The sequence below is a fragment of the Felis catus genome, chromosome F2 (assembly GCF_018350175.1).
Source record: "Felis catus isolate Fca126 chromosome F2, F.catus_Fca126_mat1.0, whole genome shotgun sequence".
Taxonomy (NCBI): Eukaryota; Metazoa; Chordata; class Mammalia; order Carnivora; family Felidae; genus Felis; species Felis catus.
The window spans coordinates 79,644,866-79,664,776 of NC_058385.1; the positions used below are offsets into that span (position 1 = coordinate 79,644,866).

General features: G+C 54.2%; 1 protein-coding gene across 6 annotated transcripts in view; it reads right to left on the reverse strand.

Annotated features, from left to right (window-relative positions):
• The window catches only part of TRAPPC9 (trafficking protein particle complex subunit 9), a 568,648-nt gene that overhangs the window by 115,749 nt on the left and 432,988 nt on the right, over window positions 1–19,911 (reverse strand). For all 6 annotated transcript variants that reach the window (XM_023248408.2, XM_045049847.1, XM_045049848.1 and 3 more), the window contains one exon: window positions 1,525–1,615. In XM_023248408.2, coding sequence (XP_023104176.1) covers window positions 1,525–1,615 — 91 coding nt within the window. The remainder of the gene's footprint in view (window positions 1–1,524; window positions 1,616–19,911) is intronic.

Sequence of the window (19,911 nt, forward strand, 5' to 3'; positions counted from 1 at the left end):
GGGTACCAGAAGTGACCATGTGGGTCCTCGTACCTCGCCTGGTATGTTATACACACGTGCAGAGTGGTGAAAGTAACAGGCTGGATGTTGGGTGGCCCACCTGAGCCTGCTCTACGTCAGAGAGAGGACCCTGCCGGCACAGGCCAAGCCGGCCAGCGTTCAGGCAGGTGAGCGAGGGCCCGGCCGGGCTAGGCCACCTGTGCAGCACAATCTGGACCCCCTCAGGTCGGAGGGGGGCCCAGTCATGGGGCGCGGACAGGGCAGACCCCAGGCCTACCTGCCATGAGGAGAGGGGTATAACTTGCGGGGTTATGGAAGGGGGGGCACTGGCACGGGCAGCGGCCAGGGAGGAAGATCCTGTCCACTGTGGACGAAACCCAAGCCCTGGAGGCAGGGCGGTCTGGGTGTCTGAGCCTGCTCAGCTATCCACACCTGGTGGAAACAGCTGGCTGTGTCCAGGTAAGCAAGAGATCGGACATTCCAACCTGGAAAAGTGGGCTGAGGGAAGCCCCCCATGGTGCAGACACTGATTCTCTGCAGAAACACCCCCTTCCTTCCACTCAGGCTGGACGCACGAAGGAGCCCCTTGGGTGTAAAAGGCCATCCATTCACTGCTGTCACATCGGCAGCTCACGGACTCCCGCCGGCCTTCATCTGTGGGAGCGGGGAGCCGGGCAGCGAGGAGAGCCCCCCCCCACAGTATGTGGGGGTCTCGCAAACTGATGGGGGAGGAAGGGAAGGCCAGGAGAAAGGTTTTTCTCTTCAAGCCCCTGGGACAATTCCCATGTGTTTCTAGCAGGCGAAAGGAGGAGATCATACTTTAATTAACCAGAGAAAAGACTTGACACTAATTACAACGATATCTGGGGTATAAAAAAAAAAAAACAAAAAAACACACAAACTGCTTGCTCGCATCTGACCTAAAATAGATTATATAATGAAACCATTTCCAGAAAATAATGAAGCCTCTCACTTCAACAAAAATACACTTAGCTTGTTTCTCAACAAAGCAGTTTTGACTCCTATTTGGGAAGACACAGGCCAGGGTAACGGCTTCTGGCGCAACAGGAAGCAGACATTTGGATAGACCGTTCCAGGTGAACTCACAGGCCGAGGACCCAGTCAGGGTGTTGACCACACAGGCACCCTTCCGGGCTGACCCCGTGTGAAGCCGTCAGAGCTCATCCAGAGAAGGGTAGGAGCAAGGAGGCTGCACACCTGCTCGCGTCCGCCACGCCAATCACTCAAGACCCAAACGCGGAGGGGGGACGCGGCCACGCACACGAGGCCAAGTGCCGCCACGGAGGAGGTCGGACTCCGCAGAGGCTAGAATCATACGGGGTCTCGACGTCCACCGCCACACGTGTATCTGGAGGGCGCTGACCGTTTCACGGGTCCGTGCTGACGGGACACGTCTGAAGACGCACCCTCGCCGTGGCCAGCTGGCCCACGCAGCCGCGCGCAGGAGCAGATGCGGGCGCGGGGAGGGCCGCGCTCACCCGGCGGGGACCGGCAGGTACTCACCCCACTGCAGCGGGGCCAGCTGCAGATGCTCCAGGACAAGCTGGCTCAGGAGCCCTTCCACGCTCGCCTCGCCGGTGCGCTTCAGAGACGGGTGAGAGCCAGTCAAGGAAAAACCTGTTCCCGCCGAGCCCCAGGGACAGGAGGAGGAGTTCTGGAAATTTCTACAGACTCCCACACGGGAACCCTCCCACAGCAGATCCAGGTCCCCCTTCTTCGCCAGTGATGGCCCAACCAACCACTGAGACGTGACCTGCGGGTGGAAAGCAGGCATATAAACACGGCGAGTGCCTCTGTCCCCTCAACCTACGTCAAGTAAAGCCTCTGCCGTGTAAAGAAGGGAATCCATCGGGATCATTCTGATCCAGCAGCTATTCTCGCTGGCAGAAATAAGGAAAATGGAAGTCGTTTTTCCTTAATGAGGCAAACCATGGCTCATTGTTCAATGTAACCCGATGTGTTTCTGGACACGTGTTGGCTTCATGCTGGTTTCCTGTCTGACGTGCTACACGTCTTGATGTAATCACACATATTATTACAAATGGCTCACTTAGGCCAGTTCGTATTTGAGGAAGTCAAGGTTTCTCAGCAAGTACCAGCGGATGAAGAAATTAGGTTTAGGAAGGCAGAAAATAGATGTCTCCTGGGCACTAATATTCAACAGCCAACGCGGCGCTCAGACACAGATCCGCAAATCTCTTTCCCTTTTCCTACGTGAATTTAAGCCACAGAATGTAAGTTGCAACCAAAAGGGAAGAATTCAGTTCCTGACACTCTTCCCTGATTAGGGAAGTGAAAAGAAAACCCTCTTCTTTCTGCTTTTAGCAAGTTAACTGCACCCAGGAAACACATCGTGGCTCTAATCCAAACCATGGGTGGACATGCATGGAGGATGCCAAAATAACTCAGGAGCTCGAACCTGGGAGGCTTACCTCTGGGTGGAGATGACAGCACAGGGACAGAGGGCCGTGCCCAGCAAGACGGAGGGCAGCTGCGTGGGGACGAAGCCACATAGGCAGGGCAGATCAGGGCCCAGGGGGAGGCACAGAGGCACCAGGGCCCCAAGGAACAGAGACTAGAGCTCCCAGTCCTTCCTGCCGAAGGGCCTGGCACACGGGGGCCACGTGATCATCTGGGTGGGAGCGTCTGGGCGCAGGGACACTGAGAGCAGTGAGGACACACCAGCCGGGCACCCAGGAAAGCTCGAGAGGGCAGGGCTGAGGCGCACGGCAACAGGACTCCGCAGGGAGAGCAGGCCGAACAGTGCAGTGACGCCGGGATCCCTGCCTTCCACTCCGCCCCTAAGTCCTTCTTCGGCTATTTAGGACTTCTTCCAATTCTTCCAAAACACCACGTGCTCTCTCTGGACTCCATGCCTCCCACAGCTGTGCTGTGTTCCTAGAAGTGCTTCTCCCTGCCCTCCTCCTTCAACTCTCAAGCCCTCCCTGAGCCCCGTCCCTGCTCTGAAGGCACTCGGGCCTCCCCGTGGCAGCCCGCCCCAGATGTGTCCACTCTCCAGTGCTCAGCCTAGACACCAGCCCGGCAGCTGCATGAGGGCCCAGCCCTCGTCCTGGGACCTACACAAGGCCCTAGAGTTGCTCGGTGGATTCTGTCTGATGAATAAACAAACTCAGGATGGTTACACGTCCTCGACAGGTGGTACAGGAGCCCACAGCCCTCAACATGCAGCCCAGAGGCCGCAAGACCCGGAAACTTCCCTACCCTGAGCCCAGTGCCTGCCTCTAGCCAGTGCCCTCTGCAGACGCTCGGCTCCAAACTCCAGGGAACCCGTGCTGCCTGCCCCCACCACACCAACCCGGACATCAGCTGGGCAGGCGTGAAAGCAGGCTCCTTTCGGCCAAGCTGAGCTCCCCAACAGATGTGGGAAAACACGGGGGCACTGGGGCCCGAGCCAACGGCACCTGCCCCCTGTCCCTAGAACGGTGGGTTCTGGATACCCTCAACCTGGCTGTGAGTCCTGGCACCACCACTGACACGCACTGGTCAGTCTACCTACGTTCCTGGGTCTATTTCCTCATCTGTGAATGGGCATAACAGCCCACGAACTTCACAGGACTGTCCTGAGGAATAAATGGAACTGCAGTCCGGGCCACGGTGAGCACGCCATAAATGTCCTGTCCACGCAGACCCCTCCCCAGGCCCTGATGACGTCATGCCTGGTGAGCGGCCAACCACAGAGTGCCAAGCACTGTGAGCTCCCATGTCTCGGAGGCCCCGGAGTCAGCAAGCTCGTGGGGACAGCTCTCTCCCGCCCCCCCCCCCGCCCTCTAGGAAGGCAAGCACGGCGGTGCTGAGGACTTATCTCCAACAGAAGAGGAAACGGAGTCCTTGGAGGGAGCGAGCGTTGGTGCACACACCCGACCCCAAGGCCCCGCTGGCCCTCCTGCTCCCTCAAAGTGGCAATGGGGTGGCATTCCCGAGCAACCCCGCGGATGCCCTGGCCCCTGGGTGTGTCACAACCGCTCAGTGTCCTTCTGTCTTCAGGCCACATCCCAGTGAGGGGAGGCCACTTCTTGGCACAGAGTGTGGGGGCATGGAAGCCACCTGGGGAGGGTCCTGCCAGTTTCCCTCCCCCCAGCGGCAGCCAGGGCCCCTCAGCTCCCCGGGGGGCTTACCCAGCTGGTGACAGGCTGACACGGGGAGGAGGGGGTGCGTGCCAAGACAGGCCGGAGCCTCATACCGAGACTCATTCCGGGCAAGTCAAGCTCCAGAACAGAGGACCCTCTCTGCCCACATCTTCCTGCAGGCGTCGCCCCTCTCAGTTACTCCTCTGAGCCTCACTCAGGCTCTGGGCACCTGATCACACTCACAGGCCGAGTGGGGGACCCTGGCTGAATGGGGAGAGGGCCCAAGGCCACCCAGGGTCTGTTCTCTCTACTTTAAGACTGGGAGGAGAACTTGTCTCCAACATGGGACTCTGAGATCCCAGAAACTTGTTCTCCCCAGAACTGGGCATTTAGGTCCAGAGTGGGGTTCAGAAAATATCTGTGGTTGTCTGTGATTGGCCACCCGTCTCCCCCAGAGGAAGAGGGTTCAGCCTGCTGCTTGGACCACCTGCTTTCACAGCAGCTGAAGATAACGGGCCTTCTCCACCCCAGAGCCAAGGAGCATTACCTGTGCAAACAACCACTGAGTAAACGGCAACGCACTCTGCCTTCCCAGAAATTGAATGTTCTCAAGAGAAGTGCTCAATATTAAAAATTTATTCACTGGGAAGGTCTCTGTCTTAAGGAACGGGACATTGTACGGTGTTTAATTTCCATGGATAATGACTGACCGATTGTGTTTCTTCCTCTCACCCCACGGATCCGAATATTCTAATTTTAACATGGGAGACGCCGTATTAACTTGCTTCTCCAGGTGAGGAACGTGACAGAAGCGATTCCGGTCAGGGAAGAGTGGAGGGCTTCTCTGGAGAGGGGAATGCAGGGCCTGGCCCACACAGGGGGGCAAAGAACCGCCCTAGGAGGGGGCAGGCACCTCACTACTTCAGTGTCGCCTCGGGGCGGGGGTGGGGGGGACGTGCTCATGTGCTTGCTCACGGACATATGTGAGCGTATGCCCACGGCCAGACCAGAGCACAGCTCACCAGGCCCCTTCTTCTTGCTTGGCGCTCACAGTCTAGTGGCAACGGGCCAGGCAGGGCCGGCTGCCCTGTGCTGCCTCCTCAGACTCCCCAAATCCCTCAGGCATGTGGGCTTTTGGGGGGCAGGCAAAACGTTCAGACCCCAAGCTAACCCTATGGATCTGCACGGGTGTGAGTGTGCAGACTGTAATAGCCAAGATCACTTTCTGGCTGAGGCCTGGTCCAAGCACCTCACACAAACTAAGTGACTCAAAGTCTGTCACCCACTAAGTACTAGGCCAACTTTGCACACGAGGAAATGGAGGCACAGGGAGGTTGGGACACTTGCCCAAAGCCACACAGCCACGATTAGTGCCCAGACAGTCTCACTCCAGAGTCTATGTTCTTACTCACTGCTCAAAGCTGTTACATTACAGACAGCAAACAACGTAAAACCCAGGATGTCAAAAGTTCGGTTCGTGGGCCAGTGTATACACACCAGCGTAGAGTCATGAACGCCCATGTGGTATTCCGCTCCCCACCAGCACTCACTCCCTCCCAGGCCTCACCCCACAGAAACCCTGACGTTGGGCCCTCTTGGCAGTGCCTAAAGGAACACAGAGAAATTACCCCCTGGGCCAGGGGCTCTCATGGGAAGAAACCAGGGCCCCCGAGACAGTCCTGACAGTCCAGCTGCCTCTCTCCAACACAGAGCTGAAGGAGAAACCGTTGTACCTCCCAGGACAGTCTCCCTTTGAGAATCCGTGAGGCAGAGGCCCGAGGGCCTCACCAGGAAGAAAGCAATACAAAAAGTGATCACACAGGAGAGGGAGGCGCGGAGGAGGGGCCACCCTGACAGCATGAGGGTAGGGGTGCCTCCTCCACGTGTTAACTCACACCGCACGACCAGGGTGCAGACACCCGCATCCCGTTTGTTATCGTAAACACAGCGGTGCGCTCCAAAGCCGCTCCGTTCGTGGCTGTCTTCCGATGATCACAGGCACTGATGCCTCAACATCTATCTCCCCGGGGGCACCGTGAGCACGTCTTTCATCGTTCAAGTGCCAGCGTCTTGCACGATGCCTGGGCCCCAGTGATAGCTTGATAAATGTTGACGTCACCTAATGAATGAAAGTGTGAATGCACATTTGCGTGACTGTCAGCATGTAGAAGTGGGTGGCTTTCATCAGAGGCTAACCTTCACTGGTGTGCGGTGCCCCCAGCTCTCACTGCCGGAGCAAGGAAAGTAGGACCCTCTGATAGGATTACTCCAGCGTCACCGTGGGATACCCGGTAGAGCCCTCAGCACAGCCAGGCACATGTGGCTATTACAACAGTTCGGAATGTGAGGACACAGAGCCTCGGAGAGGTTGGCAACTTGCCTGCTGTGAGTGACAGAATGGCCATGAGGCCTGGCCCATTACTCAGCAGCACAGGGCACGAACAGGGAGCGTGGCTGGGTTTCTCAGCTAATAGGAGCCCACCTCCCTCTCCAGGAGGCACGAGGTAGACACAAACACACTCCCAGGCAACGCTGGCCCAGTTCTGTGGACTCCTCTGTGACCAGCGTTCAGCACTGCAAGCCTGACCATGGCCAGCACATGGCTGGTCTGCTCCGTCCCTGTCGGTCAATCAGCCAGAGCAGCACACGCTGCCATGACACCACCAGGGAGAAACACAAGGAAACAGCTTTTCTTAGAGAACTTAGAGATTTTAGGCAATAGACTCTCACCTGGGATGGGTCTCTAAGAGGGGATGGCACCTGTCAGTCCCATGCTGGGACTCCTCTTTTCCAATCCCTGAATGAATAAGATCCATGGGAAACAGGATGAGGGGTCACCTCCCTCCCAAGAGAATGATCCAGGAATGGGCCAATGCCAGCCCCCAGTGAAACCACAGACCACTGTGCAGGTACTGGGTGGTCACAAAGAGTGGGGTCCTTCTTGGGATAAATCACTTCTGCTGAGTCGGTCCCCTAGGCCCTGATCCTGCCACCCACTCAGGTCAGCATCTCCCTGCTGTCACGGCCCCAGTGCTACCCAGAGACAACCTCCCTGTTGGGAAAACACATCCCCTGCAGAGTCTGAGGAAGGACTAGAGCCCAGGGACTTGCCAGGCAGTGGCAAAAAGCAGTTACATTTCCCTTCGCTCCCTTTGCGGCCACCATGTGAAGAGCTACTTTCTCTTTATAAAGACAACACCAAGTCCCCCTTCCTTAGCTCATGGCCATGTCCCTGCACAGCACTCTGTGATTCACTGTAATCAAAGAGATGAAGGGAAAGCGGTCTTTCACGTGTGGCGCCGGCCAGGTAAGCCAGCCTCGCTTTTTTCAGTTTGGGTTTCAGCTGCGATCTGGTGGGCCACGTGCCTCACAGGCACACAGAAATTCACTCTCAAGGGTGACCAATTCCCAACATACAACACGCTCCCAGAGGAATTCTAAGTCTCAGACTCAAAGACCTACATCCCAAAAGACGGGGGCTGGGGAAGGGAACAAATGTTGGGGGCATTCCTGTCGAGGCAGGTTCTGTGGCAAGCGTTCTACATGTTCCCTTCAACCAGGGGGGGCTGTTCCCGTTGGCACAGGGCAGATGAGGAACTGGAAGCCGGGAGCACAGAGCAGGGAATCCCCCAGAGATCCTTGCACCTCAGGCATCCCAGGGCTTTCCCACAGAATGGCAGCTCCACAAAGGAAAGAGATCTTGTTCGACATTACAGCTTCCAGACGGGCCAACCTCCAAAAGTTCGAAAACCCCCGTGATGGCAAAGCTATGGGAGTGCAGGCATAAGACTCACACTCTGCTACTGGGCAAAGGAGAAAGTTTACTATGAAGATGCAAAGTTTTCCAAGGCATGCACAGTTAAGTGGAAAAAACAAGATGCAAAACATTCTTTACACAAAATACTTTTGTGTAAAAAAAAAAAAAGTCTATGTGTTTGCAATTATAGTTTCAGTGAGAAATTCTGACATACGTAGAAGGAGTGGAGAAAAACGGGCATGTGGGGATGACAGGCAAGATGGCAACACCTTTTTTTAAGATGTGTTGAGCCACGTGCATCTCTTACACATTTAAAGTCAACATTTTAGAAAAAGTCAACAATACAGTTCTGCTGATAACATTATGAAACAACACCGGGAGCAGCTGAAGTCAACACGCCTCATCCCAGTCAGAAGGGAGAGGGGCTCAGCATGCAGGTTGTCAGCGGATTTGGGTTTAACATGCACATTTTCATGTTTCTTTCTTTCCTGATTCCCTCCAGGGGTATCAGATTAAGACTTCAGAACATGGTATATTACTTCCTCTTAGGGAAAAAAAAAATATGCCAGACTTTCGAGGCAGATCTCACCACAGTGCTTGAAACGTAGAAATCGTGCCTACTGGACAGGGCCAGGATGAGGAGTTTTGAAATGATTATCAGAGGAGCAAGTTAGCGTGTGAGTAGTTACAAAGTTGCCAAATGGCACTGGGGCTCTGGAAACCATTCCAATAGCATATCTCTGTATTAATTTGCTTTCGGACATGAGCCATAAAATTATACAGCTGAGCTAATAAAGCTAATTACCTGCATGCACACCCCTCCCTTTCAGCCCCATAAGCCACCAAAAAACAGTCTGCTGTCTGAGCCTGGACCCAAATGCAAAGCTGGCTGACCAGTCAGTCATGCAGCTGCCCTCATCACCTGCTAGTACACGCAAGACCGCAACGTGGCTGTAGCGAGGGTGGAGGTGGAAGCGGTCACTAAACGATGATGGTGATTCTAATCCCTGTCATCATTTCTGTTAGAAAGAATGCTTCCAAAGTGCTTCCCATGAGAAAGGCCCTTTGGTAAGGAAGTGATATGTATCGTTGCAATTTAATGGTATCTTTAAGACTTCAGAACCCGATGGGTATAAGGTAGGAGCTGCTATTTCTATTTCAAAAAATGCTTTTCAACTTGGGCACAAGGTGAGAGCAAGAAAGGTGACACAGCCATGAGGCGGCAGGATCCATGTAGTCTGACCCTGCAGCCCCCAATTGGGACCCCACTTTCTGACAGCTTCCAGTAAACACTGGATCAATTCCTCACGGTACCCTCGGTGTGGACCCACAACCTCCACACCGGACAGACAAGGATCTTTCTGCGCACAGGGCTGAGTCAAGCCAGAGCCCGGAGGCTGCGGGGGTGGTGGAGCTGGCCATGTGGGGGAACTCTCCGTGGTGCTGAAAATGCTCCCTGCCTTTAAAACCCTTTCTGGACACCCAGGACACAGCAATCACATCTCCAAGCAGTCTGCATGTCTTTGTCCTGAGATCCTGCTCCTGTCCCTTAGGTGGTCAAGGATGCGATGCCGCAGCAGGACTGTGGAGCCCCTGTTGGCATGGACCCAGGCTTTGTGGGTCTCCTAAACCACACCCACATATAATGATCAACAATCTGTGTGCCTGAACCAGGAGAACACACAAGCTCCCAGCTCAGGTTAGCACAACCCACATTCTGCCTCTGGGGTCCCCAAAGGCAGTATCTAACTCCCAGCAAGAAATGCCAAATATCCTTTATGGTACCCTCCACGCTTGCCATTTCTGCCTCAAAAACACTGCTGAGTTACCTAGAGTCACTGCTGTTGGCTCACTCCTACTGGTCACAAACCCTTGAAAGGTGGTGATCCATGAGCCCAGGGTCTGGTGCTGGACCTTGCTCAGCATGAACTTCTGCCCTCCCCTCCCCAAACTAGCAAGGTCAATAAGCAGGCAGCCATACCTTCCCAACTGCTTAGCTGAATTCAGAGGACTCCTTGTGGTTGTAAGCCCCAGGAGAGTAGGTGTCGTCTCTGGTCACCAGCACTGTGCCTGGCACACCGTAGGTGCTCAATAAATGCCTGCCTCTTTTCCCTGAGCACGTATTATGTGTTAGTTACCTACAAATCATCTCATACAGTCCTTACAACAATGTCAGATTGATGAAACCTCTTCGAGGATACTAAGAAACTTCTCCAAAGCCACATAGCCAAGAAGAGTGTGAGGTTCACATGCAGTTGATTCCAAGTGCACTGCTCATTCCCTGCTAGACTTTCTCCACACATGCCACATGTTTCCAGGGAGATGTGTCTTAAGTCCACTGTGTAGCAGGTGGAATGGGTCAGGATCTCACCTTCAAGACATCTTCAAAGCAACAGACTCAAGATGCCATGGGGCCCCAGAAGGTACCTTGCTGAGGTCAAGAGTCTCTTGGACCCTACATGGCTCACTCTTCCTCCTGTGAGGTGATCCATGAAGTCCTGGGGTAGGACCTAAAGGTAGTGGGCACCCAGATGTGTCCAGCAATATTGGCTCAAGCCCACAGGGCTTGGGTACGTCCCACAGATGAGACAGTGTGGTACCTAGTTCTAGCACTGTAAGGCATGTGTTAAGTGAGGTCCCCTTCTGGAAGGTTTAGGGCCAGGGGAGGAGGAGGAGAGACGATGCTTCCTGCATGGCAAGAACAGCCCCAAAATGGCCAATGATGAGTACCAACACGAACCTAGCAGGCCATCCCTAAGCTCTGGGCTCCCACCTAATTCCCACTGTAGCACTGGTTACCCAGGCTCCAGACATCTGTTGCCATAACTGATTCCCCAACTAAGCCAGGGTGAGCACCCTGGGGGCAAAGACCATGTTTCCTGCCTCTAAGTCCCTAATTCAGACCTATGGAGTTGAGAGGCAGTAAAAGTCAACTAAGTAAGTTTTTCCAGGAATAACGTAGAACGAATTGTACTGGTAGCTTTAAGTTATCATCTCTGCTGGGCCACAGTTTATCATCACGTCGCTACCTGCACAAGCTTGGGTCAGTGACCATTTACTGAGCACCTACTGTGTACCTAGACCCTTGAGTGTGTAGTCCATGATGACACAGCACCCTGAAGGACACCATGGTGAGGACATGTCTGAGCTTCATGCCCACCCCATGCGAGAGCTGTGCAGCAGAGAGGAGACATATGCTTACAGAAGATACACAAACATAATGAGTGACCCCCATGCTCAGAGAGACCTCATTCTATATTCCTTTTCCACACTCAAGGCTCAGAGTGCCGCCATTATTCTGGTTTTCCTCTGCAGCATTTTACCTAGCTAGCTAGCTAGCTAGCGTGTGTGTGTGTGTGTGTGTGTGTGTGTGTGTGTGTGTGAAAGCATGTGCAAGTGTGTGAGCGGGGGAGGGGGAGAGGTAGGCAGAGAATCCCAAGCAGGCTCCACACTGTCAGCACACGCCAGGTGTGGGGCTCAATCCCATGAACCATGAGATCATGACCTGGACTGACATCAGGAGTCAGACGCTTAACCGTCTGAGCCACCCAGGCGCCCCTCCGCCTAACATTTTAGAGCAGAAATGGATGTCAGGTGTCTGTAGCCCAACAGGAACCCCAGTCCTAGCAGTGATCCTCCATATGTTAATTCGACACCCTGTGAGAGCCTCACCAAGAACACGAGACAGCAGAGACAGACCTGCACCGCCCTGTACATCTTTGCAGGTTCTTGCACCAAATTCCCAAAAGAAGGCAGCGGAATCTCGCGATACAAAAGCAAACACGTCCTGGAGACACCATGCCCAGAGAGCAGTGGGGTGAGGAGAACCAGAGCCATCTTCCTAAAGGGAGTCTCATCACAATGCTCCCTTGCCCAAAATCCTGCTGTGGCTACTTGCTGCTCGTGGGATAAAATCCGACTCCCTAGAAGTTTATGCAAGTTCCCCATGGGTTTTTCCGTGACCTCCCCCCCACCCCGTTTTGCACATCTCACTCCCGAGAACATGTAGTAGCCACGTCAAACTACCAGCACTTCTTACAACAGATGGTGCTGCCTCCTGCCTTGGTGCCTTGACTCGCGTCCTCTCCCTGCCTGGAACCCTCTTCAGTCTTTCTAGTGAGCACACCCCAGTCTCTGGAGCTTAAACTCCACTTCACCTGCGACGTCCTCTCTGACCCATGCCCAGCCTGGAAGCCAGCCCTTCCTCCCCCGCTGGCTGTGGTGGCTGAACCCTGGAGTATCTTTCCTGAACTGGTCACGTGCATTTGTCCCCGTGTGCCTCCACCACTGCAGCGTGTGCACTGTGATTCATACCAAGTACCTGTTAATACCTACTCCATGTACTGTGCTAGCTGTTGTGGACAGAAGGCTAACCAAGACAAGAGTCTTCCTACTTTTAAGGAGTTCAGTCTGTTGTGTAAGGATTATATATTATTATTGCTCACCATTATTAATTAAACTTAAGATGTAGGCACAGTCTTTTTATTTACAACATTCTCCATGCATACTCAGTTAATATTCTATGTGTCTTGAGAACCATGAATGTTTGCTTCCAAATCTTTGAAAAACAGCTAGATGCAAGGAAAATGCAGGAAGTTAATAAAATACCTTCCCTCTCATCTTCTGCTAGACCATTAGCAGTGAAATACTTGGGAATGTACTGCAATTTGAAAACACTGAGCAGTTTTTTGAGGTCTTGTCCTTATTCGTGTGACTCAAGTTTACCATGAATTGGTGTTCTGTTACAGAAAAAAGTGATTGCTCAACCAACTATTCCCTGGGGGAACCTGGAGCCCAGTGGGTCATCAGGCTCTCCTCTGAGCCCACAGGCCTGAGTTCTAATGGCCTTGCCTCTCACAGGAGAAAGCAGTGCCAGGATCAGAACTCTTAGTTCTTACCCGCAGCCTTCTGAGCAAAAGCTGGAAACCCATCACACGAGAGCAACTGACAGTCACTTCCAAGTTGGCTTCTAGGTGAGTGTCCCAGAGAGGGTGCTCTCAGAAGGGGTGGGGCTGTACCTCAGGTGACCCCCAGGAAGATGGGCGTCTGCACCTCACGTGCCAGATCTGGAAGAACTACAGGTGCAAGGACTTAGACCAGGCCCACTTCAGCTCAAATAAATTAGCAGATTGTCATAAATAGAAATTACACTAATGGAAAGGCTGCTTTAAGTGATTACTGAGCCTCTTTCCCGTGACCGTGTTTTCTAATCTGCCTCGTGAACTTTGAGAATGCTGATGTGGGCTGTTCTCCTCTCAGTAGGGGCGCCCGCATCTCGGCTCAGCTTCCTGGTGTCAGAGGCCCAACTGGACGCAAAATGCCATGCAGCATGGTGAGCTGCCAAGGGGTAGTCTGCAGTGGCTCATCTCTGCATGTCTTGTGGGGCTGCGGGTGGAGCAGGTGAAATGGAGGAGGACTCTGTGCGGGGTGGGTACAGTACCAAGCAGCAGGGTCCCAAGGAGCACTGCAGCCTCACTCGGCCTCATCTGGAAAATGGGGGTAACGCGGAGACCTTGGCAGTGACCAGATGCTCTTCTGCTGTCCCCAGCCTGGAGCCAAGAGCACAGACTCTAATGCCAGACGACTGGGGACGAATCCCAGCTCTGCCACTCAGTACCTGGCGACCTGGAACAAGTCAGTGTCCTCACCTGTGGGACGTGCATGAAACTACTTCCTAGGGTTTTAGTGAAAAGCAAGTGAGTCAATCCAAATAAACCACTCAGAACAGTGCCCGGCACCTGGCAGGTGTTATATGGGCGTTAGCGCTCACAGTGACTGTCACACCCGAAGGACAGAGGAAGGAGCAGGCTTACACGCACCTGTACACACTGTGCATATCGATTAGGGTGATGTTTACACACACACATCGTCTGCGACAGGCACACACCATACGCCCCACCCCCATCCCACCCCCCACCCCACACACACACCATGGTGCACACGCATCACACACAGATCTGAAACAGTGCTTTGCATCTGGGGAAGCCCTTCTTCACTCTCACGAGCCAAATTTGAAATCTATGCTGGGTGCCAAACCTTGATTCTTTTCAAAGTAACTGGCTACCGTGTCTGGATTGGGGGAGGCAGCAATCAAACCCGCGTCGTCCTCACCTTCTTCCCTCTGCGCACCGCAGGCCAAAGAGCCTGGGCCACGGCACCGCACTGGTGGTCGGCGGAACCTTCTCCCAGGCTGGCGAGGCTCCTCTGTGAGATCAAAGACCTCTGAGCCCAGTGATTACCAGCAGCTGGAGAAGCTAACCTCCCTGATGGCAGACACAGAAGGCAACCCTGTACTGCACTTAAGATGATCAAGAAGCCAGCTGTACTGACGACAGGAGCTATTTGTACTAAATTCATCTAGATTAAACCGCTTCTCTGCACAGGACTACTAGGAGAGCACAGCGTACTGGGTTTTAAAGGAATCTTGTTTTAAGACATTTGATTTTTCTCAGGGGGTGCGAAGACACAGCCCCACGAAGCAGCATCTTGGAGAATAAGCCACAAGCCAGGTGGCGAGAGTGAAGAGTAAAGGGCAACCCCCCCCCCCAACACACACGGCTCCATCTAGGCCTCGCCTTGAAGGGAGGAAGAGTCAGCTGAAGGCAGATTCCCCTTCACGAGAAGAGTGCAGTCTGGAAAACTGAGAAGCCAGGCGTAGCTGTGTTCCAGGCCGGCTGTCCTGGTCAAGACCAACTGAACTGAGGACACTGTGCCTATAGTCTTGTAGGCTTCCGCTTGTCAAGCCTAGCAAGAACCAGTCACAAATGTCACAGCCCGTGGAGCTTCCTGGGTTTGCAGAGGGCAACTGGTGTTGGCAAGGCCAGATGCAGACACTGCCTAGCAACGCACAGGCTGGGGCTCCTGGGCCCACGCACGACCCCACGCTCAGAACAGCTGCACTGCTCCGTGTCCTGCCACGTTCTGGTTACTTAGGTTCACGTGACCCGGGCAGGCTGCGAGGATTCTCCGTCTCCCGCGCTGGGATGTGAATCCCCAGGCATCTGAAACCCGGGCTGCAGTTGGGCTCCTTGAGCCTCTGCCTGGCCCACAAAGCAGCCAGATGGTGACAAACGGTCTCCAGACAGCACGGAGGAGACGCGTGTTTGTCAGGCCACCTGGTGGAGACGCTGCCCAGATGGCCCAGGTCACCGGAGCCGGTGCACCTGGCTCTTGTCGTGAAACCTACACGGGGTCGGATTCCGATGCGTCAGCAAGTATCCCACCGACCCCTGAAATGCTCCTTGGAGGGACATTTGCAACGAAACTGGGAAAAGGAGAAGGTGAGAGGACTCCAGGCTCATCCTTCATCTGTTTCCACCACAGATCGTCCGTGCACGGCTGCCCTCTGGAAAAGGAGCCAGGCTTCAGAGATGCCTCACCCCGTGCATGGAAACTCCCTTCACACATGCCACAGCAGCGGGCACAGCACAGCAAGGCTGGTAACCATGCAGTCTGCAGCATCAATGAGATGGAAGCTGTTCATCCGCCACGGGTTTTAACACCTACGTGCCGGGGAGGACACGTGGCTCTGTCGGGTCAGGGTCCACACCTGGTCTCGCTCATCACGGAGGTCCCTGGTGCTGAGCGCAAGCCCAGCACACAGCGGGCCACCAGTCAACAGCTGCTAAAGGAAAGGCCGCGATGTGGCTTCAAGGACAGCACGGCTGGGCACAGGAGATGTGAACTTTGGGAAAAATAAACCTCCCTGCACTTTGCAAGGCCTGTAGCAAACAAGACCTAGGCACAGAGTGCTGCTGGAGTCCAGCAGAAGGGGCGGCTCCAGCCGCGCGAGATAGGAGAGGTCAGTGATGGACCAGGCTCCTCGGGAGACTGGAAGTGCAAGGTCAACCACAAAGGATGAGGAAGACTCATCATCAAAGGATGAGACACTGACGGACACTCTCCTCTCCTGAATTACAAATGCAAAGTGAAAACAGACACAGCCGATCTCCAAACGCCCCAGAACCGGCTACTCTGGGGGACTCTCAGAACGACAATCCCAGACCCTTGTGGCAGGTCCCATCACAGGCGGAAGTGAGGACGTGGGCAAGGCCTGGCCCACGGACTTGTGTGCAGAATGGTCCTTCTGTGAGGCCAGGTCACAGGAGCAGGGCAGTTCTGGCAGCAGGAGAGGGGGCCCACAGTGTGGACACCTCCCAGCGTTAGAAACTGGGCTTACACCTGGACAGTGAGCCTCACTTCAAGTAGCCAGTAAGAAAATCACACAGGTTTTAGGATCCTGGCTGTCTGGCCAGCTGTGTTGCTCTCAGGTCAGTTACTTAACTTCCAAGATGCATTTATTTTGAAAACCAGAGTACTATCTGTTTTGCAGGTTCGGGGTTAGAAGAAAATGCTAATATCTTGGTTGATACCTGGGAGATGATCAAAAGGGCAATAGGATTATTAGAACTAAGCCTAACAGCTAATTGAGCAAGTGTTCTCACCTGAACAGACAAGGACAAGGGCCCCTTGGGCCACAGCCTCTCCGTGGGGACCCTGGAAACAGTAGAGCTGGGCCTCTGACCCTGGGCTCCAGCCCCAATAGTGAGGCATCTTTGGTCCCATCCCAAAGCCAAACAGGTACTTTCTAGATTATGTGTGGAAGGCTATTATCTGCTACCAACAAACTTGGCTATATCAAGGTTTCCAAAGTTCAATAAAGATTGCCCAGGAGTGGTAGCCAGCAGGTAAGAAGGTGGAAAGGAGATTGTGCAAAGGAGTTGAAAGTAAGGGTGTATTGCATGGATAAAGTATCAATGTCTGCCACACGAGCCCAGCTCTCCAGGCCAGATGCTGCCTGTGCAGGCTGCTCTCCCACCCCCCTGGGAAACCGCACAGACATTACATGGACGTGAGTTCCTCTTGAGAAAGAGGAAAAGTCCCTTTAAAAATTACCAGGCTGGGGACCTGGGTGACTCAGTCGGTTGAGTGTCCGACTCTTGGTTCTGGCTCTGGTCATGATCCCAGGGTCCCGGGATTGAGCCCCACATTGGGCTCTGTGCTGAGCATGGAGCCTGCTTGGGATTCTCTCTCCCCGCCTCTGCTCCCCCCCCCCCCCAGTTCACTTGCACTCTAAAATTAAAAAAAAAAAAAAATGAATGAAAACAATTACCAGCAAAGGTTGGTGATGAGGAATGGGTCATGCAGGAGAAAGAACTTCCTAACAGATTTTTGAGTATGGCAGGGAGGGGGAAGGGGGGAGGGAGGGAGGAAGGCCCAACTCCAGGCACAGCGCAGGAGGCCCCTAGACCCTGCCACCTCTCTGGTCTGCCTGCTGTATTACTGGTCACAGGGAATGACATAGGTCCCTGCTGCTTTCGGACTCTGGAATGTGCCAGCCCTCACACAGGAAGGCTCCTGTCTCAGCCCTTCCAGGCTGCACTGTAAGAGCCCATCTCTGGGTCTGCTCAGCCCCTTAGACTGGGGCATCTCTAGGGCCCCAGCACGTGAGCGCAGCAAAACGTACAGCTCGCTAAGCAGGTAAACGCTGGAGCTGGAATCCCTGGTGTGCCCAACTGCTTATCTGGTCATTACAGATGCAATGCTGATGGGTCCAGAGGTCCACCATCTCCATGGAAACAGGTCGAGCTAGCCCTACGTGCTACATGTGGGCCACTGTTATTACTCCTTAGAGGAGTGTCAAAGTAGGCTCAAATCTTGGCATAAAGTCTAAATATTGAGAAAATATCACTAAAATGCATATTAAGAGTATTAGTCAATTCAATCTTTGGTCTTTCCATCTGCTTGAATCCAGGTTGACAACAGCAGAATTGTGCTATTCATCCCATGCCAGATGTCACTACCAGATATGAGAGAGAGAGAGAGAGAGAGAGAGAGAGAGAGAGAGAGAGAGAGAGAGAGGTGTCCTACTGTTCATTCTCTTTAATGGAATCCGCCTGTAGGGACGGTCTCTCAAAAACTCCCAGTCAGTACATCTAGGAGACAGATGTACCTGGCACATGGTAGACATTCAATAAATATTTGTTGCATGAATTATTAAGCAAATACAGAAAATGGGGATATCAACCTCTTAAAGGAGGCAAAACTAAAAGGAGAGAAACCAAAGACATTTTCAGCATGTTTCTGGTCAGTGTTATCAAAATATAAGCATTTTGATGGTCAGCATTATCCCACTAGAAGGCACCGCATCTTGGCCAAGGGCCGCTGGCTTGCAGGGCGACTGATGGGCTTCTGGTAAGCACCCGCTCCCCTTCTTCCTGTGTGTGAGCTGGAGAGGTTGTCATCTCTAAGACAGGGCGGCGGAGCCCCCCTGGGACTTGAAACCATGGAGAACGACCTGGGCCAGCCCAGGGGTGCACCCGGGAAGTGGCAGGTGCATCATCAGCAGGTGCTACCGTAGCCCTAACAGCAGGGGTGCAAACCACCCCCCATCCATTCCGAGGCTTCGTGCTTCTATCTTCACCCAGAATGAGACACTCGGGAGACAGATGCCTTCCTGCCAGGCCCCCCACGCACACTGCCCTTCCCTCCATGGGCCAGAGGGGGACTCGTTCGCAGCCAGGACTCCTGGTCTGAGAGAAGCTCCCCGTATGAAGCCCAGAGGCCTGGGAGCAGGGCATGTCCTGCCTCACATGGGGACGTGCACATCTAGAGGTTACAGAGCCTCTCCACCCCAAACCCCCCACCCCAGCATCAGCATCACAACCACAGATACCAGGACAGGAGAGCTCTGTGCCTTCTGCTGTCCCCCAACAGGACGGGGGGGGCAGGGTTGTTTCCTTGATCTTCCCTGAGGAGAGGCAACCCCACCGGGCAGCCGGCCTCACCACGTCCTGGCTGGACTCACAGGTGACCCAGCCAACCTCTCCCCAGGGGTGCGAGAGCACGCGTCAGAGACGGGAGGGGTAAAGGAGACGTCCTGGTGCGCGGGGTGAATGCTGCGGCCTTCTGGGCTCCGTCACCAGCAGGCACTGGCTGGGCCCCGAGACAGGGAGGACTCCACTCATCCCTCCTTTTCACCTCCTTCTGTACAAAGGCAAACACCTTAACTCTGTGATGTGCCACTGAGATTCTGAGTCCCCAGGGACTTGGGTTTAATGTCATTCCCGAAGCCTCCGGTTTACATGTGAAGGGCTTATTTTGTCCCAGCTCCTCAGGGACAGGGTCTACCAGCTCCAGACCCTCTGTAGTGGGCACAAAGCAATGTGCCTCAACTCTTGGAGACGGCCACCTGCAGACTGAGGATCTTTCCAGAATCCAGGGAGATGGTCTAGAATGACCTGAGACCACACAGCACATATGTGAGTCAGACAACTAAGACAACCACCTCGGAATCGCCTCTTCCTGGGCAACACTCTGAGTGAGCCATCCTCCTACACACTGGGACCGCTGGGCCATCCCCTACCCTCATCCCTCGAAGAAACTCCTACTCACCCTACAAAAGCCACTCTAACGTCTCCCCTGTGTCAAGCCTTCTCCAAGGGCCCCATGCCCACAGCTTCCACCCCTGAACCTCACAGACGTGGTGCGATGCCCTGCCCTGTGCCTCAAGTGCATGTCGTCCCCCGTTGGCGAGCCACACCCCGCAGGGCCATGAAGAAACACTGAGGCCTCTCTTGCCGTCTCAGCCTAAGCTTAGTCTCGCTGAATACCCAGCCCAAAGCAGGTGCTCTGGAAGACGGTCGAACACTCACACAAGTGCGCCTGGGATCCTCTCACGTGCTCGCTCGTGGAACGGAGCACCCGCTGTGAGCCAGGCACGTCCCAAGTTCGCAGCAGGGCGGGGGACTACCCTAGGCGCTCTCGTGCAGCACTGCCCCTGTGAAACCCCTCAGGGTTCTCATGCCTCGTAAGCCGTGCAATGCGATTTCAGTCTCCCGGACAACTGACCGGGAGGAGTGGACAGTCTGTGAAGCCTGGAGCCCAGCATTGACAGGTAGGCATGAGAACGTGTCACTAACACAACCATCGACACTGGCAAGAAACATGTGACTTGAGACGTTCCAGGGAAGTGGCCTTTCCTCACCCTGAACTGATACCTCGTTGGTGGGGCCCTGGGAGTGGGAAGAGGCTAAGAAAGGACAA